Source organism: Ornithorhynchus anatinus, chromosome X1, assembly GCF_004115215.2.
Source record: "Ornithorhynchus anatinus isolate Pmale09 chromosome X1, mOrnAna1.pri.v4, whole genome shotgun sequence".
NCBI classification, from domain to species: Eukaryota; Metazoa; Chordata; class Mammalia; order Monotremata; family Ornithorhynchidae; genus Ornithorhynchus; species Ornithorhynchus anatinus.
The window spans coordinates 49,274,581-49,292,212 of record NC_041749.1 but is presented as its reverse complement, the minus strand read 5'-3'; the positions used below and the strand labels follow the sequence as shown (position 1 = coordinate 49,292,212).

The following is a 17,632-nucleotide window of genomic DNA, read 5'->3' as shown; positions in this document are numbered from 1 at the left end:
AGAAGGTTGTGTTACAGACGGAGCAGGCTATACATTATATATTTTGGAACCTAGAGTCTGTTGTAATGGGATTTTTCTAACAGGTGCTCACTTTTTAGAAAAGTTGGGTGTGCAAAGTGCCTCAAGTGCATTTTCCCCAGCACTCTTCTTGAAAAGGCAGCATTTTATGGTGCCATTAAATGGTCTCCACCCAAGGTGCAAAGAGAAGATAGTTTATGCCTCATACCTAATGTTACCAGGCTCACCCACATCACTAGAAAATTGGACTTCAAATGCCCTTGGTGCTTTCATGAGGTAAGATGAATATAAGAATTCAGTAGAAGAATTCACATGGGATTGAGAAACAGATAAAAGTCTGGGCCTTTGAATGTGAAATAGAGACTTTTATTTGGGTAATCAAAAATGCCTATAATTCCTATCTGAAAAAAAAACACTTCATAAAAACACATCTACAGAGTCAGGGAGAAATCTTCATTTCCGGCTCTCAGTAAATGAGAAGAGGGTTCTCCTTTTAAGTAACCTTTAGGTTCCCAGGCTTGCCCATTAAATGTTTCCATTTGAGAGCTTCAGAACTCCTTGAACAGCGAGATGTCGTCTCTTATAAGACTGTATGGGTGAGCGTATATGCCAGTAGAAACTGTTAAACCCTCATCATTGCTTATGATATTTCTATTACTTTGCATTACCAACTGTATTCTTGTTATTGGAGGATTTGCATTCAGAGGCAAATTTAAAAAAAGCCTCACTTTCAAGAAATATTCTAGCCTTGACGTGACTCCTGACGCTGCTGGGTCTGTACGTAGACTCCCAAGGCAGGAATGGACTTGGAGAGATTATCTTTTTATATAAGGTCTCCCGAAAAGGAGACTCCATATGCTTCCTTGATAACTCATTCTGCTGTTTAACAACCATCAATCTCTAAGTATTCAGTTTCCCAATCCAGGAAATGTCTAATAAATTTAGAACTTTAACCCAATCTAAATGTATGCTTAAAGATATAAAAAGCTGGCTTCCAGTTATTTAGCATTTGGCGGTGCCTCCCCTTAAGTTTCTTTGAAAAGATTTTGGGAACTTCTACATCTGTCAGTCCTTTGACCTCCTCCAGTGATAGTAAATGTGAACAATAACACCCTTAAAACGAGGATATTTGGTGGTATCATATAAGGGAGAGTTGTAAAGTTTTTTGGGGTTTTTTTTTTTATTTTGGTACCATGAAAAAAAATCACAAAACCTCTTACTTTATTCCTCACTAAAATTAGAAAAACTTCAAAGAAAATTGCATTTCGAAAGAGAAAGATTAACAGGGTCATTTTTCATAGACATTCTATATCTGAGCAACGACAGTATGTCTTCCTGGGGGCTGGGATTGAGTTGAGTATTTTAAGCGCCGAGTTCAGCGCCATGCACACGTTAGATATTCAGTGTTATTGTTTGAGGAGTTAAAAACTGATCAAGTCGAGATGACAGCTTTTCATTTCTAGAGATTAAAGGAGAGTTATTGAATGTTTTGACAGAGTAACTGGGCATTCAGGTATTATTGGCAATGAATAAATAGGGCTAGAAAAATAGAAATTTCATATAGTTCTGCATTTGGATAATTATTTTGGTGGGATTTATTTGAGTTTTAATAATTGAGTATGAGAGTGATATTTACAAAGGGAAAACAGTGTCAAGATTCCTCTGGTAATGTCATTTCCTGAAAATAATTGCCAAAGCTCACCTGCTAGAGGAAGAAACAAATGCTACAATATTAAAGGAAATATTGTACTCTACATGGTGGTCTTTTTGAGTTGAAAATAATAATGATGGTACTTATTAAGTCCTTATTCTGTGCTGGGGGAGGTACAAAATCATCAGATTGGGATAGTCCTTGACCCACGTGAGGCTTGTGGTCTGATGATCTAATCATCTAGTCAGGATTTTATTACTAAGTTTTTGTATTGTTTTGACCGAGTGCGCAGATGTCCACATCCATTCAGTTCTCCTATAATGCGAGGGGTGTGTTCTTGACAAACATGACAATTAGGAAACCCCATACGGTAGGACATAGGTTTTGACTGATGGCATTTCTGCTAAGCCCCGCCTCCCATTCTCTCCCAACAGACACCCATTGCCAGAAGAAAGGTCTCTAAATCCTTAGCGGCGTTCTATCCAAAAGGCATAGTGGAAACACCCGTTAAGGAAAAACTGAGCGTATCAGACGTAACAATTCCAGTGGTATCGATATGAAACCACTACGGGCTCCTGTGCAATTATTTACGGTAGAGGTTTGAAGAAGAAAAATGAAATCAGTGTTTGTGAAGCTGTTTACGATCAGTCCATCTTGGCAAAAGAGTGAAAACGTTAAACCTGTATGTTGGAGATTTGGGAGAAAGTGTCTTTGTAAAGGAAACACCCAAACCCTCCTTGCCCATACCCTTCGCTCCTCACCCTCCCCCCGGCCAGGAGGGATCAACACACTCTGGGTTCTAATGTCACCTGAGAACTTCTACTGGGACCTCCCCCTCAACCATATCTCCATATCTCTAGGCGAGGAAGACAGTTATGTAGACGTTGAAGAGGATCAGGAAGGGGGGGGGGGGCGGGTGCTGTGGGATAACCTCCCACCTATCCAGGAGCAGGGTGTCTAGAATTCATACAAAAGATGGAGCAAGCCGGGGTGCTACAGACCATCTATTTTAAAGATGACAAACAGCCTTCGGCTTTGTGGGGAATCACCCTTCCCCGTTCCTTTCTGCCCTTTCTCGAGGAAGGTCACACCCTGGGCCTCAGTTGTCAGCCCTCAAAACCCCCCAGTGGATAGGCTGCACCCCATTCACTGGAATTAGGCGCCATTTATCATCAACTCTGCAACCCGAAAATGGTCAAACCCTTATCTACCACATCCCTTCCGGGGTAGATTTCCAAATAAATCAAATTGCCTGAAATATCATGGCTTTGCTTAAGAAAGTGATCCGCCACCCTGCCCACCTGATCCAGTATCAAAGAATATTTTAGATTTTTGGAAGAACGCCTCTAACGTTCTTTGGGATCGAGCCTCAGAAACCATTTGGGAGAACTTGGAAGACTTCGAGGGGTTCTGTGGGTTCTAACTACAGCTGTTCTGACCAACTCCGCGTCCAGAGTGCTATGCTGGTACACGGGTACTTGCCAATGCCTGGATAAGATTGGCCGAATGGCCCGGTCTGACCCAACCCAAGGTAGATATTTAATATCTTCAGTGAAGTTCAGGCAAATCCTAGTCAGTGAGCGCAGAGAGCATAAATTATAAATATTTCAGCAAAGCAATCCCCCTTCTCTTCCCTCCCCAATTCCCTCATTCCCAGCAGAAACGCTGGCTGATAGGCTTTCTCACTGGTCACTGGTTTTAGAAGAACATGCATCATCACCAGCAGTTCCAACCCAATTTCCAACAGCATCTAAATAATAATAACAGGGGTAAGGAAGGAAAGAGACTGTGGAGGCTGAGGCCGAGAACAGTGAGCTAGGAGCACCCAACAAGATCCCCAGCCGAAGTCTTAGCAGTTGTTGTTTGCAGCCAGCATTTCAGCTGGAGAAGTTCTCCAATCACTACCAGCAGTCGAAGCCAACTCCTGCATCCTTACCTCAATCTTCTCAAGATGCCCAGAAAATTATTGGGCAGATAACTGAACACTCTATCAGGCACCTTACCTGACAACCTTAGCCTCACTGCTGGGCTAGAAGGCTCATCTCAGTGATCTTCTCCTGCGAGAGATGTGCTAGACCTGCCTTCAAATGCCAGATGAGGGCAGTTCCAAAATGCTTTGAAATTCCACTGAAGACTCCCTGAGCCAAAAAGCCCATTCTCCTACCAATGGACATCCAAAGTAAACATGCATTAAATAAACAGGGCATCCACCCCAGGGCCTTCTGCAGGAAGCCCTTGGAGTATGCAGTTTTGCCCTAGACAGTGGTGAATGCTTCACTGCCTCATATCTGGCCGGCAAGACAGTTTTCTTGTTGAGAGAATGAGCCAATAAATGCTTGGTCTGCGTGAATTGTGGCTCACCCAAATACGGAAGGTCCAGAAGGAGCGTGGCCTAGTGGAAAGAGCACGGGCCTGGGCAGCAGAGGACCTGGGTTCTAATCCCGTCTCCGCCATTTGTCTGCCGTGTGACCTTGGGCAAGTCACTTCAATTCTCTGAGCCTCAGTTACCTCATCCGTAAAATAAAGGATTAAGACTGTGAGCCCTATGCGAGACAGGGATTGTGTCCATCCTGATAATCTTGTATCTACCCCAGCACTTAGAACAGTGCCAGGAACATGGGAAGCTCTTAACAAATAACATTTTTTAAAAAACTGATTTGTCTCCTGAGATAGTTTCCAACTACCCTTCCATTGCTGTCGGAATCCCTGTTCTGGGGGAGTAACCTAAGAATGTCATCCTCGCCCAGAGCAGAATATTCAGCTATGCTACCCCACTCATTCCCCTCTTACGTGGGGTTCTAGCAAAGCTGACATATCAGGCAGGAAAGTGGATCCCAATAGCCCCTTACTGACTGAGGCAAGAGAGGCATTCAGTGGTCTCAGATGTAACAATATTTGACGTGATCAGACTGGGTATCAGTCCTTTCCTCCTGACCCAGGATTAGAGTTGGGTCCTATGCCATAATCTTTGAGCTCTCCCTTGACATAGAGTCTAGAATCATCAAAGTAGCCAGGCTGGCCATCTTAGTTCAGGTTTTCAGTATCTTTCTGGCCGCCAGAAAGCAATGCAATAGGTGGGATTACTTCCCCACATGGAAAAGGTTTCTTCTTCATGCCAGTCCAAAGCCTTTCAAATGGGCTGATCCAGACTTCAGATTTTCTCATTTGAAAGTTTATGTGGTTCTCTTGGCCTCCCACCATCCCACTGAAGGAAAGTCACTAGGTAATCTTTCCATTGCTTCCAAATGCATGGTGATATTTGTTCCAGCTCCTCCTCCTCCCTTCTCTCTCTCCCTTTTCTGGGCTACTGATGTAGCTTTAAGCCAACTCACTTGGCTTCTCCTTTGGACCTATGCACAGTTGTGTGGTCTGTAATTCTTTCCTTGAAAGAGCCTTTGTCAGGTGGCAGTGACCTGAGGCAAGCACATTAATTGAGGAACCCGATCACTGGCTTTCCGTTTTTCAGGATGCATACGGGCAAGGCTGTCTTCACACCGATTTCTGGTTCCTACCCAGAGTGGTTACCAATTTCCACCTCGACCAAGAACTCACTTCACCCTTTTCTTTTTTTTCCGCCGCAAGTTTCACCTTCTCACAGAGAAGACTAAACGCCACGAGAGTGCTGATGTTGTGGGTGCACAAACAACTTCTCAGGTCTTTTGACCTGCCCTTTTGGGGGCAAGAGATCTCTCAAAGCACCCTGGCCAAGAGGCTCTCTGAATTTGTCGATTGCCATTTTGAGAAGAAGGATTTCCAGCTCCAGGGTTAGGGTTGTAACCCATTCCATCAGAGGGTACCTGAATCACAGCCCTCAGAAACAGGCCCTGTTGGTCACACCTGCTCTCTGCCTCTTCTCACAAGAGCTATGCATATTGTCTTGCTGAAGTCACATAATTGATCACACTACTACTCATTTTTTCAGTGTCTAGTAGTAGTAGAAATTAGAAGAGGAAGGGACTGTCACCTGCTAGGACCCCCTGGGATGGGGGATGCACGGGATTGAAGCCTGTGCTTACCTGGCTACAGGCTTCCTGTACCTTCAGCTCTTCCAGCACAATAACTACGAGTTCTCCAGGCATCTGGGAACAGTTACCAGAGTTGCTATATGAAATCCCAGTTTTGAGTTGCCTTCTGTCCTAGGGCTCCTGGGTTTCAGGCATTGCATACAATAAAACTCCTTCTTGATTGTTAACAGGTACAGACTGGGCAGACCTCACTTTCTGAATCTCCAGTGATGACCAACCCCTCACAGCGAATCCAGATTATCTCCACAGACTCTTCAGTAGCTCCACCACAACGCATTCAGGTATAAGCTCCTTATAACTTGAGGTAACTTTACCCTTTGCAAGTTCTCAGAATGAATCAGGATCTTCTCGAGAAGTAACCTAGGATGAAGGGGATTGTTCCACACTTAGCCGAAGATTTCTACTGAGAAAAAAAACATCATGACCCAATCTGACTTTTCTAAGCAAAATTGTGTTATAGAATTTGTCTCTGCTTTTGACTTTGTTCACTGATCATGGCTTATAAGTGTTAGTTTTACATGTTACTTGTGAGTTCTGCCTGTACTTCTCTTCCAGGTGTAGGGAAGGAAATCTGCCAAAGTACGGCTCTCATTGAGGCTGTTTCTTCAAAATAAGCATGTGATTCATTTTAAAGAAAATCCCCAAACTTTCCCAGTATTTGGTTAATGATTTACTCCACCTGAAAAAGCCATGTTCTTTGGAGTTTATGAAGATGCAGTAGAATCTTAAGGCACTTTTCCAGGACTTATCACGTTCCATTTTCCCTATTGAGAAGTTTTTAATGAGAAGAATGACAGATTTTATGGTGTCGCATAAACTCCTCATTCCAGGAGTTTCCCTTCAGGAGCCAACCCTCAGAGTTGGCAGCTGCTGCAGAAGGAATAAGGGAAAGAATATGGGGACCTCCCAGCCAGGGTCTCTGGGGCCTAAGGCCAGAGGAGCTGTGCAAATGAATGTGCACCTCAAACATCCCCACTTTCTGGTTGTCCGGCATGTTCTGCTGCAGAAAAATCTTCCACCCTGCTCCTCCTCCTTCTGTCCACGGTGTCAGCTCTGTGCTCAGGCTCCACCTACTGCCTCACCAACTTCTGAGGCTCCCCGCCATCATGGGAGACGGAGTTTTGGCAGGGCGGGCAAGACGAAAGAACCGTGGCCTAATTTTTCTCCTAACTTGAGTAAAATGGGATGGAGCAGAATCCTACCACGTGCGTTGGAGATGGGAAACAATTTCCCCAGACCCAGGAGCACAGGACGAAGAAGAGTCCAAGACCTAGGGTTGGGGACTAAGGTTTAAAAAAAAAAAGAGAGAGAGAAAGAGAAAGCAAGATTAGAGCAGTGGGATGGAGCATGTGTCGTGGGAATTGCAATGAAGTACACTTCTGGGGGCCTGAAGACATGGGAGAGGGCAGGTGCCGCCACTAGATTAGATTCTAGTGTGAATATCTTATAGGGTAAAGTTTTCAAGCCGAAACTTATAAACAAAATTTTTACTCTGTCTCAAAATAGGACACCAGCTATTTCCAGGATAGAAAAACCCAAATATTCAAATTTCTCTTCTTCCTGCTCCATGAGATGGTTCTCTTTCTAGTTATGACAAAAGTTGAAACAGTGAGAGAAATTTTTTCCCTCCTCATCTCTTTGCCCTTGGCCAAAAAAACGCTGCTAAGCCAGTCAATCAGGAGAGCTTGTGATTTGTGGTGCTTAATATAGTGGAGATTTTGGCCACAGCTTTCACTAAAGTATATTCTATTTCAGTATATTAACCTGTTTTTAAGCTTTCGGATTTTTATTATTTAGTTATTTATTTATTTTTTGGTGCCAGCAGGGTGATTTGAATACAAAATGGATAAATCCTGAGCGGTCATCTCCTTATTCTCTGGAGCCGCAGAAATAGTTAAATTAAAAAGTTGCTCTCTGTTTCAGAAATGCAAGGTTCAGGTCTCTTATTATACTCTGTGAAATCTTCTGTGTTCTTTTTTTCTTTTTCTTTTTTAAACTAGATTGTGACAGATCAGCAAACAGGACAGAAAATACAGATAGTGACAGCAGTGGACTCCTCCGTTTCTCCGAAGCCGCAGTTCATCTTGACCGGTCCAGATGGAACTGGAACAGGGAAGGTGATATTGGCATCACCTGAGCCATCGAGTGCCAAACAGCTTATTTTCACCACCGCAGATAATATCGTTCCAGGAAGAATCCAGGTAAGCCCAATTGGTAGGGAACAGGAATGGCTCCATGCCACACCCCTCCGATTACTTGTAGTCTCTACCAGTGTGACAGCAGTGCAACAGTAATGGAAACCGTAGGCGAGAAACTGTTCCTCTGCTTTCACCTGAAGAACCTGTCCGCACCTCCCCTCACGTGGAGGCCCCTCTGCTTACACAAATCAGTCAATCTGTGGTATTTATTGAGCATTTACTGTGTGCAGAGCATTGTAGTCAACGCTTGGGAGAGCACAGTAAAACAGAGTTGATAGGTTACCTGCCCACTTGGAGCTTACAGCCTAAAGGGGGAAGCAGACAGTAATATAAATAATTAAGTCATGGGTAGGTACGTCAGTGCTGTGGGGCCGAGGGTGGGGTGAATATCACGTGTCCAAAGGCTACAGATCCAAGTGCACAGATGTGGCAGAAGGGAGAGGGAGTCGGGGGAGAGAGGGCTTAATCGGGGAAGGCCTCTTGGAGGAGGTGTGACCTTAATAAGGCTTTGAAGGTGGGGAGGGTGGTGGTCTGGCACGTATGGAGGGAGAGGGAATTCCAGGCCAGAGGGACGATGTGGAAAAGGGGTTATCGGCGAGATAGATGAGATTGAGGGAGAGCAAGCTGGCGCTAGGGGAGTGAAGCGTGCCAGCTGGGCTATAGTAGGAGATCAGTGAGGTAAGGTAGGAGGGAGCAAGTTGATTGAGTGCTTTAAAACCCACGGTAAGGAGTTTCTGTTTGACGTGGAGGTAGATGGGCAGCCCCTGGAGGTTCTTGAGGAATTGGGGAGGAAAAAACGGAATTTTTTTTAGAAAAAGGCAACAGAGCGATGTATGGACTGGAGTGGGGAGACACAGGAGGTAGGGAGGTCAGGGAAGAGGCAGATGCGGTAGTCAAGTACCCAATGAAAATACTGTGGAGGGTAATACATAAGATAGTAAAGCAATTCCTTATCACCCGCTTCTGTGCTGGGTTCCCCTTATCTGTCCCCAATGGCTGCCTTAATGGCCAAACCCCCTACAGTGATTTGAAGAACCCCTAGGGATTCATTTACCCTGGTTGACAAACCCTAAACTACAGGATTGCCCATCAGTAGAAGGACAGTCCTACTCACACAGCTGTTTTGGGATAGGCCAGAACTTTTCAGAGGGTACAGTTTGGTTTGTCTCAGCATTTCCCAAATCCTCCCTTCTCCTCCATCTGAAGAATCTCCGCACTGGTCAAGGTGCTCCTCCCGTCGGGGCTAGACTACTGTCTCTGCCTCCTCGGCAGTCTCCCTACTTTCATTCAGTAGTATTTTTTGAGCGCTTACTGTGTGCAGACCATTGGACTGAGTGCCTGGGAGGGTACAACACAACAGTAAACTGACACATTCCCTGCCCACAATGAGTTTACAGTCTTCCACCCATGTCCTTTCCCGATCCATACTTCACTCTGCTGTCCAGGTCATTTTTCTAAACATCATTCGGCACACACCTCTCCCCCCACCCCCCTACAAAAAAAAAAACCCAATAGGTATCCATCCCTCTCTGCATCCAGCAGAAACTCCTGACCACTGCCTTTAAGGCATTCATTCCATCAAATCTCACCCCTGACATACCCCTTTCTCACCTTCCTTCTCTCCTTCTCTCTGCCCACTCTGATCCTTGGAGACTTCAACATCCATATGAATGTACCCGACGACTCCTCTGCCGCCCGCCTGCTATCCCTCCTCGACTCTGCCGACCTCCTCCTCCACCATACCGCGCCCACTCACCGACTCGGTCACACCCTCGATCTCGTCATCTCCTACCGCTGCACTATCTCCTCCCTCACCAACTCTGAAATCCCTCTCTCTGACCATAACCTTCTCACCTGCCTCATCTCTCACACTCCCTCCCCCTGCAAATCTTCGCTACTGCCCCACAGAGACCTCTGCTCTCTCGATCCCATCCGTCTTTCCAATAGCATCTCTCCTCACCTTGCCGCCCTGTCCTCTCTTCCCACTCTCGATGATCAGGTCTCTGCTCTCAACTCCACCCTCTCTACTCATCTCGACTCTCTCGCCCCCCTTTCCCTCCGCCGCTCTCGCTCCACTAACCCACAGCCCTGGATCACCTCCTCTGTCCGCCTTCTACGCTCCTATGCTCGAGCTGCTGAGCGCTGCTGGCGAAAGTCCACGCACCAAGCCGACCTCACACACTTCAAATTTATCCTTTCCTGCCTTAACTCTGCCCTCTCCTCCGCCAGGCAAAACTTCTTCTCCTCCCTCATCGACACCCATGCCCGTCACCCCCGCCGATTGTTCCGGACCTTTAACTCTCTCCTTAGGCCCCCTGTTCCTCCCCCTCCCCCATGCACATAGTAAGCGCTCAATAAATACTATTGAATGAATGAATCTCTCACCCCTAATGATCTGGCCACCTATTTCCTCACGAAAATCAACACAATCAGGTCTGAGCTCCCCAAAGTCACCCCTCCGCCTCTCCCCTCCCCCCCACCAACCCTCTCCCCTACTTTCCCATCCTTCCCTGCAGTATCCTCAGAGGAGATCTCCTCCCTCTTCACAAGTGCCACCCCCTCCACCTGCACCTCGGACCCCATTCCCTCTCACCTTATTAAAACCATCGCCCCTGCCCTCCTACCTTCCTTAACTTCTATTTTTAACCACTCAATCTCCAATGGCTCCTTCCCCGCTGCCTTCAAACATGCCCACGTCTCCCCCATCCTAAAAAAACCCGCGCTTGACCCCACTTCCCCCTCCAGTTATCGCCCTATCTCCGTACTACCCTTCCTTTCCAAAATCCTAGAACGAGTCGTCTACAATCGATGCTTAGAATTCCTTAACTCCCATTCTCTCCTAGACCCCCTCCAATCTGGCTTCCGTCCCCTCCACTCTACAGAGACTGCTCTCTCTAAGGTCACCCATGACCTCCTTCTTGCCAAATCCAATGGCTCCTACTCCATTCTAATCCTCCTTGACCTCTCTGCTGCCTTTGACACTGTCGACCATCCCCTCCTCCTCCATACCTTATCTCACCTTGGCTTCACGGACTCTGTCCTCTCCTGGTTCTCCTCTTACCTCTCTGGCCGGTCATTCTCGGTCTCCTTTGCTGGAGCCTCCTCCCCCTCCCATCCTTTAACTGTTGGAGTTCCTCAAGGGTCAGTTCTTGGCCCTCTTCTGTTCTCCATTTCCACTCACTCCCTCGGTGAACTCATTCGCTCTCACGGCTTTGACTACCATCTCTATGCAGATGACACGCAGATCTACATCTCCGCCCCTGTCCTCTCCCCCTCCCTTCAGGCTCGCATCTCCTCCTGCCTCCAGCACGTCTCCACCTGGATGTCTGCCCGCCACCTAAAACTCAACATGAGCAAGACTGAGCTCCTCATCTTCCCTCCCAAACCCGGTCCTCTCCCAGACTTCTCTATCACCGTGGATGGCACGACCATCCTTCCCGTCTCTCAGGCCCGCAATCTCGGTGTCATCCTTGACTCGTCTCTCTCGTTCACCCCACACATCCTATCCGTTACCAAGACCTGCCGGTTTCACCTCTACAATATCGCCAAGATCCGCCCTTTCCTCTCCACCCAAACGGCTACCTTACTGTTAAAGGCTCTCGTTATATCCCGGCTAGACTACTGTGTCAACCTTCTCTCTGACCTCCCTTCCTCCTGTCTCGCCCCGCTCCAGTCTATTCTTCACTCCGCTGCCCGGCTCATCTTCCTGCAGAAACGATCTGGGCATGTCACTCCCCTTCTTAAACAACTCCAGTGGTTGCCTATCAACCTCCGCTCCAAACAAAAACTCCTCACTCTAGGCTTCGAGGCTCTACATCACCTTGCCCCTTCCTACCTCTCCTCCCTTCTCTCTTTCTACCACCCACCCCGCACGCTCCGCTCCTCTGCCGCCCACCTCCTCACCGTCCCTCGGTCTCGCCTATCCCGCCGTCGACCCCCGGGCCACGTCCTCCCGCGGTCCTGGAACGCCCTCCCTCCTCACCTCCGCCAAACTGATTCTCTTCCCCTCTTCAAAACCCTACTTAAAACTCACCTCCTCCAAGAGGCCTTCCCAGACTGAGCTCCTCTTCTCCCTCTACTCCCTCTGCCATCCCCCCTTTACCTCTCCGCAGCTTAACCCTCTTTTTCCCCCTTTCCCTATGCTCCTCCACCTCTCCCTTCCCATCCCCACAGCACTGTACTCGTCCGCTCAACTGTATATATTTTCATTACCCTATTTATTTTGTTAATGAATTGTACATCGTCTTGATTCTATTTAGTTGCCATTGTTTTTACGAGATGTTCTTCCCCTCGACTCTATTTATTGCCATTGTTCTCGTCTGTCCGTCTCCCCCGATTAGACTGTAAGCCCGTCAAACAGCAGGGACTGTCTCTATCTGTTGCCGACTTGTTCATTCCAAGCGCTTAGTACAGTGCTCTGCACATAGTAAGCGCTCAATAAATACTATCGAATGAATGAATATCCACTCTTTTCTCTCACTCACCTTAGCTCCTCTCCTCATTCCTCCCCAATCCACCTTCTCATCTGCCTCGTTCCGACTCCCACTCCCAACCCTCTGCTCACACCCATCTTCTTGCCTAAAACGCCTTTCCCCTTCAAATCCACTAGACCGCAGCTCCTCCCACCTTCAAAGCTCTTGTGAAATCACACACCTCCTCCCTGAGGCCTTCCCTCATTATTTTGTCTTCTCCTTAAAATCCCTTTAACGACTATAAATCCTTTTACAATCCTCCAACTACCGCCTCAGCACTTACCTACAACCACCCGTGGCACTCCTGTACAGTATTGATTTACACACTCCACTGTATAATCACCTACTCATGCACGCATCCATCGTTCTAGTCTCTTCTACCTCCCATCTGTAAATTAGGTTGTGTCTGTCTCCCCTGTTAAAAAGCAAGGATCGTGTCTTTTACCTTTATCGTAGCCTTCCAAGTGCTAATTACAGTCCTCTGCCCACAAAAAGCGCTTAAAAAAATAACGTCGACTGAAATAGTTTAGGCTCGGAGGAGCCTTAGGGTAATCTGCTGTGGTCTCCTGCCTGTTCCAGAGAACTCCAGGAGGGCAGTTCTGTGGTTAACCTAGGAGCTCTGGGAGGTTTGGGGAATCAGATTGGAATTAGATCCACTAGAACCCCTACCAGAGCTGCTCAGAACCATCCCAGCCCTGGGAGCTATCCAGACGGGGAATGTGTCCAGACCCCAGGTCACGAATACACATTTTAAGCCAATAACCAGATGCACCCTTTCTGTAGAATTCCCTTCTCGGCAGACACAGTGCAGCTGGTCGAAGAAGCAGGGTGGCCTAGTGGATAGAGCCCAGGCCTGGGAGTCAGAAGGACCTGGGGTCTAATCCCGGCCTCACCACTTGTCTGCTGTGTGACCTTGGGAAAGTCATTTAACTTCTCTGTGCTTCAGTTACCTCATGTGTAAAATGGGGGTTAAGACTGTGAGCCCCACATGGGACAAGGACTGTGTCCAGCCCGATTAGCTTGTATCTTCCACGGTGCTTAGTACAGTGCCCAACACATAGTAAGTGCTTAACAAATACCATAAAAAAAATAGTTATCCCTCTTTAGTTTCGAGAATTCCAAGTAGAAAGAAATATTTTTCCATAGGTCTTGGAACAGGAAATTATAAAAAACTGTAGCCATTTCTAAAACATTAAAACCTCAGTTATGTGAAACGTCTAACCTTTCAGGTAACTTCCTAAGGACTGTAAATCAGTTTTTCTGCTGATGAAAAACATCCTTTCCCCATACTGCTTTTTAAATTGTAACTTCCTTTACTTTCTTTCAAAATGTTCGAAGCACATTTGTCTTTGCATGAACCTCCGAAAGTAAAGAGGAACAGATGCTTATTACCCTTATTTTAACAGATTAAACGTTTTGCCCAAAGTCACTGTCAGGTATTTGCAGTGCCATGTGACCACCGCGGTCCCCTAGTTCCCAGCCCAGTGCTTAGCCACTGGCGCTCAAGCCGGGATGGCCCTGCCACGTGGAAGAATTTGATCGTACAGAGAAGAGTGACTCACCTGAGCTAAGGGATTTGAAAAAATAGTGGGTCTGGGTCTGTCCTCTTGGGGATGGTATGGAAAAGACCAGAAGAGGTTTGTTGATTGTCCATGACAGACCGCCAACCTTGTGGCCAAACCCTGGTCCTGGCTGGAACCCAGGGAAGAGGGAGCAAGGGCCCCACTACGGGACCTTGGCCATTTGGAGATTGGTGGCTTCAGCCCCCGCTTCCGTGGAAGAGGAGGGCAAATTGGGAAGGGCGGCCTTTGTAAATATTGAGAGTGCTGGGGATCTGCTGTTACCAGACTGGGGATGGTGGGGAAAAGGGTAAATTCCTCGACCTCAGAGACTCTTTTCGATTTAATATGGCTTTTGTCTTATTTCCATACACCTAGTGCACTGCTGTGCACAGAGTAGGCGCTCAACAAATCATAGTAATGATACTTAAGCGGAATTAAATATTCTTCAGAAAAAACTGATTTTGTGTAAGCTATTTGCTAAAGATGTGATTCAGGACAAGAGAGAATAGAGTTGCTGAGCGAATAGAAATTGGACTACTAGCAGCTGCAAAGAAAAACAACAGATTCTCACCCAAGAGTTAAGTGGAGAATATAATTGAATATAGGATTAACTAATACCTTAAAACTATTGAGTCATCTTAGCCTTTATTTTATAAGGAGTGGGGACTTTTTGTGAATATTCATGTTAGAACACATGCTAAATTAAATGTGGCATGGAAATAAAAACTTAAGTAAGAGGAAAGGAGAACCTAAACAAATGAAACTTGTGTAATTCTGAATAGACCTGTGGAGTAATATTTCGTGGGGATTTTTTTTTTAGTTGCTAAGGGAGGTTAGCATTTTATACTGATTCATTACCTTTAGCTGTGAGCGTAAAGTAGTCTCTGAAGGGGAAGGAAAGGATTTCTCTTTAGAAGGATCAGAGTTGAAAGCTGTGAAATGTCAACTTCAGGTAATTAGTAAACCTGTATTCCCCACTTTCCGGGGTACTTTGAATTACTCTAAAACCCCTGTGACAGCTTAGTCCTGGAGTTTTGTTTTGCTGCATTCCTTGTTCATGCAGTTGCAACTGTTAGATTTCTGTTTCGTATTTCTCCAAAGATAGCTCTGTATTAGCTAGTTTTGTATGCTTCAAACATAATGAGTAGTTGGTATTTCAGATGCATCTCGAAGGTAGTAATTTGGGAATTTTTTTTTAAGACAGAGGATAATCACAATTGGTTTTCGAAATGTCCAAAAATGAGTATTTTTGCTTGGTGTCTAGCTCGAGGCAAGCAGGGAGCAGTAGGTTTGAACAGCCCCTCGTAGAATCCTAGCTTGCCACTTGCAAGTGAATCTGAATCAACTTTTTGACAATATACCTCTAAGTTACGGAATCTATATCACGTCTTTCAAAATACACCTCTTTCCACAGCGAGGCGTCAAGGGAGAAGCATCCTTGAGGGCTTATTCAGTGCTGCCAAATTAGAGGGTTCACAGTGGCCCTACTCAAATTCTTAAACTCTCTGTGGAAGCGCAGGATTCGGGGCCCCTTTCAGCTAAACAGCCCCATGCGTGTGGTAATCGGATTATAAGGTCACATCTCTCACTTTCCAATCCGGTTGTGACGAGACATCTCTCACTTTCCCCAATTCCCTCCTAGATTGTAACAGACTCCGCTTCTGTTGAACGCTTGTTGGGGAAAGCAGATGTCCAGCGTCCCCAAGTGGTAGAATACTGTGTGGTCTGTGGAGACAAAGCATCAGGTAAGCCAACGTAAATGCTGCCTTTGGTTGGAAAGAAAGTCTGCAGAAAATACTTCGATCCTGATATTGGGAGGAAGCCGGTCCTAGAGAGCGGGAAAAAGAGCTTTTTCTTGAGAATCAATCGGGGTATTTACTGAGCGCTTACTGTGCGCCGAGACACAGTACAAGATAACAGAGTTGATAGACACATTCCCCGCCCACGGCAAGCTTATGTTGAACCCGGTTAAAGTTCACTGCTCTGGTTGGGACAGCAGCTAAGGAGAAAGTGGGAAGGAAGGCAAAGTAATGAAGAAACACCAGTGTACCTTTATAGCAGTCCAACTTGTATGTTAGAAGAGGAGGACCATGCATTCCTGTTGATGGGCTGTAGGTATGGTTCTGCATTTGTCTGCAGGATACAAATTACTAATCTATTCTTTGTATAAATCATTAGCAGTCTGATACATTACAACTAAATAGAACAGAGTGAAATTAAATGGAACTGGCTTTATTCATGGTGTGTGGCTACTGCGCTAAGTAGGTGAGACTTCCAAAGCGGCCAGGGTTGTTGGCTCAAGATCAATGGCAAGAGAAAGGGAGGACAGGGAGGGAGAGAGAGAGCGAGCAAGCGATACATGCACACCACTGGGAAACCGGATTAATCCCGATAGAGTGGAGCAACTGCCAAGGGCCCCACATCTCTTGGAACCTCGGAATCAGACAAGAAAATCCCAGTTTGTGGATGTGAACCCCATTGGCCTCTTCGGGTTAAGCAGCTCGCACACGGGTAACTGATTCCGAGCCAAGGAGAAGAGTGATGTGGCAAAAAAAGGAACTTCTGTTCCATAAGTCCCAACCCCAATTCTCAAGTCTCTCACCTGTAGTCACTTGTCCAGCCCCGGAGCCTCCAAGAAAGATTTGATCCGGGCCACACACCCAGATCATCTTCCACTCAGCCAGCCTGCTGGCAGCAAGAGAATAGGGGCTTAGACGAGGGTAGCCAGACTGTGACGGTGACAGCCACCTATAGCTCTTGTTCCTTTCCCGTATGTCTCACGGTGAAAAGCTGGGTAGGAAAGTGATTTTGTTAAAACACTGATGGGCCGCAGTGGCTCCAGCCTTTTTGCAGGGAGTGGTGCCCCTGACTTTCAGGGCCCAAGCCGGATGACAGGATGACCCCCAGCCTCACACCTCAGCCCCGGCTCTTCTGCTCGCCACTTCCACTTTTTGCATCCCACCCCACCCCCAAACGCATGCTCACCTTTGCCTTAAAGGAATTTTTTTGGGGGGGGGATCTGCAGCACTCAGCCACATTACGTTTTTTGGTTTGCGTACCACATTCAGGGAATGTGTCTACCAACTCTCCCGAGCTCTTAGTACAGTGCTCTGCACAAAGTAAATGCTCAGTGGTTACCATCGATTGATTGTTGGAGTGATTCAGTTCATGACATTGGCCACCCTGGGGCTAAAATGAGCCCATCCTTAGCTCACCTTTTCTGGCAACCTGGGCTTTTGCTTCCATTATGGACTGGAGGTGCTTGCTTTTCCAGTGGGGAAAAGCACAGCATCCCTCCAAAAGTCCCAAAAGCTCTGGAGAGCAGTCACTGATGGTCCAGGAATGCCTCTCTCCTACTTCCTTGCTTTCACCTGTGGCCCGCAGACTGCGTCACAGCAGGTTAAAATCAACACACGGCATGTATATGGCTTGCTCTCTGTTACCGTTCATCATTTAATCAATAAATGATTAATCAATTAGTTAATCAATACTATGTTTTGTAGAACACTCTAGTGTAGGTTCTGCACATTATCTGAGGCGCATTACAGGGGAAGCACAATGAGTCCTTTGGGTAGGGAGTTCTTTGTGGAATTTTTAACCACTCCAGCAAAGGTCACAGAGGGCAATAGTGTGTTTCCACTAGAGCCCCACATAGGCCCAGATCCTGGAGCCATTCCTGATGAAACCCAGCTTCAATTCTGGGTAG

At 46.6% G+C, this 17,632-nt stretch overlaps 1 protein-coding gene across 2 annotated transcripts in view; it reads left to right on the top strand.

The window, feature by feature from the left end:
* The window catches only part of NR2C2 (nuclear receptor subfamily 2 group C member 2), a 90,293-nt gene that overhangs the window by 49,562 nt on the left and 23,099 nt on the right, over positions 1 to 17,632 (top strand). For both annotated transcript variants that reach the window (XM_007655380.3, XM_001506237.4), the window contains exons 3-5: positions 5,865 to 5,975; positions 7,695 to 7,895; positions 15,569 to 15,671. In XM_007655380.3, coding sequence (XP_007653570.1) covers positions 5,904 to 5,975; positions 7,695 to 7,895; positions 15,569 to 15,671 — 376 coding nt within the window. In that variant the 5' untranslated portion in view covers positions 5,865 to 5,903. The remainder of the gene's footprint in view (positions 1 to 5,864; positions 5,976 to 7,694; positions 7,896 to 15,568; positions 15,672 to 17,632) is intronic.